The following is a 4633-nucleotide window of genomic DNA, read 5'->3' as shown; positions in this document are numbered from 1 at the left end:
AAGGATGGCTCTCTCAGAATATTAACCAGGATGAAGAGCAACAGCTTCTGGCACTTGATTTTATAAAGAAACTGAACTGCTTTCCAATTTACCTATTTTCTGCTGTCTTTAAGCTAATCTCATTAACATAATAAGCAGTCTCATGAGAACAAGTGAAGCCTACCTTTGGTAGTAAATATAAATTTGCAGGTAAAGTCTGCTTTTTCATCAGTCCAGTTTTGGGTAATTGCAGTGCTCCTTTCAGATAAGTTTAGATCCAAATAAAATAATTAAATCTGTAAACAGTTGTTTAAACAAAATTAGATGATTGGCCAGGCTGTATTTATCTCCATGATTCATTTTCTAATTTCCACATGAATTAAAAATGCCTCACATGATGGGAACTAGTAGAGTATATTCAAAGGATTCCTGAAAGCAAAATCCAGAAATATCCTCACCATCAAATCCAGTTTGTGATTAATTGCCAGCGCAGAGTGTTCCAGAGCCTTGAAAACAGATGCATAGCAATCACTTAGTTTTGTGTATTTGCCAACGAGAGCTATGGAACACACCTTCAGCAACCTTTCGTATCTGACAAAACAAGTTTTTTGGGGTTATTACAGCAATTTTCACAAAGAAAACATTTTAACAGTGTTCACTTTTCCTTTAACTTCACAAAACACCTTCTAAAATCTCAAAACTGACCATGTTTTTAAACCCAAACCATTCACAGGTGTTGATTAGCAGCATACTACTGAACCCCGTCCTGTTTGGTGACTTCGCAGCAGCTAAAAATCTAACTTGAATTAAAACATTCCTGGAAAGAGCAGCACAAGTTGAAATACCTGTCAGCCATTTTCTTCCATTTCATTAGAAGATCACTTGGCTGGTCATCAATAGGTAAATTTAACCTCTGTTTAAAATACTTAATGATGCCTTGCTCCTCCAGCAGGATTGGTACTCGGTAAGTGGAAGAAACATCATGGATAAATATCACCTAACAAAATTAAAAAGCATAGCATAAAAGACTTGCCTAAAAACTTTTCATAGGAAACATACCTTCTATTTTTTGTGTACTACATGCATTTTGTATTCTACATACATTCTATTTTTTAAATACTTTTCTTTTGAATGAGCAAGGCAGCACATGCAGTATTTAAGATTCCACTAAATCTATAAGGAAAAAGTTACCCAAAAGGTAGAAATGTGTTTCACTACTTCATCACACCATCATTCCACAATACCTTATCAAGCCTATCAATGCATCAGTTTTCATACAAAAATGTGGCCCTACAAGCAGACACACTTGCTAACACTTCTCTCTTCCTCTCTCACAAACTTGAAGAACATTAACTGGTAAAGAAAGAACATGAATGGAACCTAACAAAACAGGCCCAATTCAGCTGCGATGAAGTCCTAAAAGAATTTTCTTAGTTGAATCAGGTTAAGCAATTAATTAATGATTATAGTCCATTCAAGGACCATTTAGTTAAGAACACATTTGTAATCATGTCCAAGTTGCTGTCAGGTCAGTTCATTGCACTTGGCTTACACAGGACCATAGAGTTCAGACCCCTCTGCGTGAGGGTTCTCTTCCCTGATACAGGAGAGGTAAAGGATACTCGCTGAGTTATCCTTGAGTCGCTTCTGTTTACCACATGAGTATGTATACATGCATGCTGCCCCAAGCCTCTCTATGCACCCATTCAACAGCAGAAGGAACAGGGTAACCACTGCCCTCCTACAGTAGGAATAAGGCTTATCCAACTGTTCTTCCAAACCTGGCAGCTACCATCCTAAGGATACAACATTAAGAACGAACTCTAGCTGCTCTGTGCTGGCTATGGGGACTGTTATAATCCTGAAACAAGCTGAAATAAGTGCTTTTGTTTTGGTGGTACATACACTTAAGTGAGGAGGGAGGACTCACTTGATAAAAGCAAATTTAAAAAATAAATCCACTTCAAGGAAGTCTGTGGACAATAGAGCATGTGGTCTTCACGGACTAATTATGACAGTCCTGGAACTGTTCCCAGGCACACAAAAGACAAGAAAGTCATCAGGAGTGGATCTATCAGCATGGTTTCACCGAGGAGAGGTTGTATTTAACCAACTCAATAACCTCCTATGATGAAGTGACTAGCCTTGCAGGTGAGAGGAGAGCAGTGGATATTGTCTACCTGGACTTCAGAAAGGCCGATAACAGTCTCCTGCATGATCCTCATAGACAACCTGTTCACGTATGGGCAGGATAAGCAGAGAGTGAGGAAAACTGGCATAAAAGTCCACAAAGGTAGCTCCCGCGCTCTTTTGCCCACAGACTTTCTCTAAGCGGATTTTTTTTTTCACAGCTATGTAACAGCAGTTAACCATGCACTCAAAATCTATTCCTTTTAACTTTTTACGTAACATGCATGTAAATTGTTAGTAACTGTTTGACCTAAAATTTGACATACAAACTCCCAGTATTTTTAAAGTGGTGTTGTGCACATGATGGCAAGATAAAAACTGTAAGAACAATTACATATTAACGAAACAGTCTAAAGTTGACAACAGAAATATTTGTATGCTTTCTCAAACGTTTAAATAATGATGAATAAAACGTTAAAGTACTGACCTGCTCAGGCTCTACATGGCAAAACATGGAAATCTTTTCCTTCACTGCCATTTCTATAGGTTTTGCACTTCTGCAGACAATCTGTCACAAGAGAAGAAAAAATTTTATGTATTTACTAAACAAACCAACAGAAGACCCTCAATACTGTTCATGGAGAAATTAATCTCCTTTGGAAGCACAGCACAACAAATGCACCCCCTTCTCCACTTCCTCTCTTTTGGAATACCTCATAGCTCACAAATATCTGCTAGAAAGGCAGAAGTAAACCAGCCACCTGCCCATACTGATCCACTTTTATTAACCTTTCTTTGTCATTCTCTGCAATACTGCTTCTTTAAGTTTTCCTTTCTTGTAGCTACTATTCTAATACTTTTTACCTCAAGTCTAGCAGCTCTCTAAGTATGAATAATATGATGACTCAAAAGAGTTACCTTATCAGCTAACATTAGAGCAATAATACTTCGCTCACATGCGCGTTTTCTTGTATTTCAGTACCTTTTTATAATTCTTAGTTAGCATATTACGATAAAAAGAAGGAGGCTGAAGATGAGAAACCTGTTTCATAATTTTGCAGGTTTTTTCCTGGTGCAATTATTCTGCCATTATGTTGCTGAAACATGTAAAACCAGGGAATTTTAGAAAATACTGATAATTCTTACCAATAAAGAAAATAATAGCATGTGTTTTGGTACTTGTTGGAAGGGGCTTTTCTGCATTATGTCAACTTCAGGCAACTATCTCAGAATGCAGTACTGCTCTATCAATGTACATATTGATTATTCAGTCCACTACCTTAAGTTATTTCAAATTCCAAAACTATAACAGAAAGTAGGATAACACTGTTAAAAGATGAATTCTTTATTTTCCCCATCTTTCTAGCAAATGCAACTACTTAATGCATGAAGCGCTTTGTTGTTCAGAAACTTGTAGCTGACCTTTGATCACCTTGCTAGAAGACAGTGCTTAGCTTAGCTACATTATATCGATGAAGTCTAATTAACTTCCCCTGCCCTTGCAGAAATTCTAGAAACTCATAAACAATGCCAAGTACAAGAGAAAATCAGTGCACATTCTAACCATCAAAAAAAATTATGAAACAATTTGTACATTCTATTCAATTAAGTATAACTTATACTTAAAAATTGGGTACTATTTGAAGATATGACTCATAAACCTTAATAGGACACAGGAATAAATCCACTTTGAAATCTATCATCCATCTTGCTGACATAAATTTAAAGTTAATCCAGTCTCAGAAATAAAAACCGTCAGAACCAGCACGAAAATACAAAGCAGAGATGCATCTCAAAGAAACACAACACAAACAAAATGAGGAACAATTCAATTGAATAGGGCAGCGCTGATAACTGTATAATGAGTTTTCGAAGTGCTGTAACAGAGTCCATTAAATCTGCAGATATAGCATATTCATTAAGTGCTTAGAACACCCCACAGAGAACAGAAAGGCTCTCGCACACACGCAGCTGAGACTGGCTCAGCACGCCACCTCCGGGAAGCCTGGGCCCAGATGGTGAGGGAGCAGGTATTAAGAACAGAGTTTAGATCTGGCAGCACAGCTTATGAAGGAATTCCTCCTGACTGCTGTTCTAGGAGCTTCCCCATGTGCTGGCTTGGCCCGGGGCCCCTGCCCAAGAGAGCAACCATTTAAACACGTTCTTGAAGCAGTGCCCAAGCACCTTCATAAAAGTGCCAAGGGGCTGTGCTCAGAGTGTCACCTCCCTGTGCTTTAGTGGCCAACAGCAGGAGTACTGTGCTCCTGGCAGTCCCAGAATCGCCCCAGGCAAGAACTCAAGATGTGAGAAAGTGACTAGCCTGTTTTCCTCTTATTACATGTACACACACAACAGGCTTTTAAAAATTAATTTGGGGGGGAAGTCAGGCACTGGCAATTATCTTAAAAACCTTCAAAAATTACATGCAACTTCCCATATGCAATTAGGACCTCAAGTGAGATGTTGAAATTTAGGCCCTGAAGCTTGGAATACAGAGCAGCATTACATTAATAAAAGTCTTTCC

The 4633-nt window shown here is 38.3% G+C and overlaps 1 protein-coding gene across 1 annotated transcript in view; it reads right to left on the bottom strand.

Annotated features, from left to right (window-relative positions):
• The window catches only part of CTPS2 (CTP synthase 2), a 63971-nt gene that overhangs the window by 52602 nt on the left and 6736 nt on the right, over positions 1-4633 (bottom strand). The window contains exons 6-8 of the mRNA XM_010140823.1: positions 2597-2677; positions 825-976; positions 438-570 (exon numbers count right to left, since the gene is read on the bottom strand). Coding sequence (XP_010139125.1) covers positions 438-570; positions 825-976; positions 2597-2677 — 366 coding nt within the window. The remainder of the gene's footprint in view (positions 1-437; positions 571-824; positions 977-2596; positions 2678-4633) is intronic.

The sequence above is a fragment of the Buceros rhinoceros genome, unplaced genomic scaffold, assembly GCF_000710305.1.
Source record: "Buceros rhinoceros silvestris isolate BGI_N320 unplaced genomic scaffold, ASM71030v1 scaffold29947, whole genome shotgun sequence".
Lineage (NCBI taxonomy): Eukaryota > Metazoa > Chordata > Aves > Bucerotiformes > Bucerotidae > Buceros > Buceros rhinoceros.
This window is presented reverse-complemented; position numbering and strand designations above follow the sequence as displayed.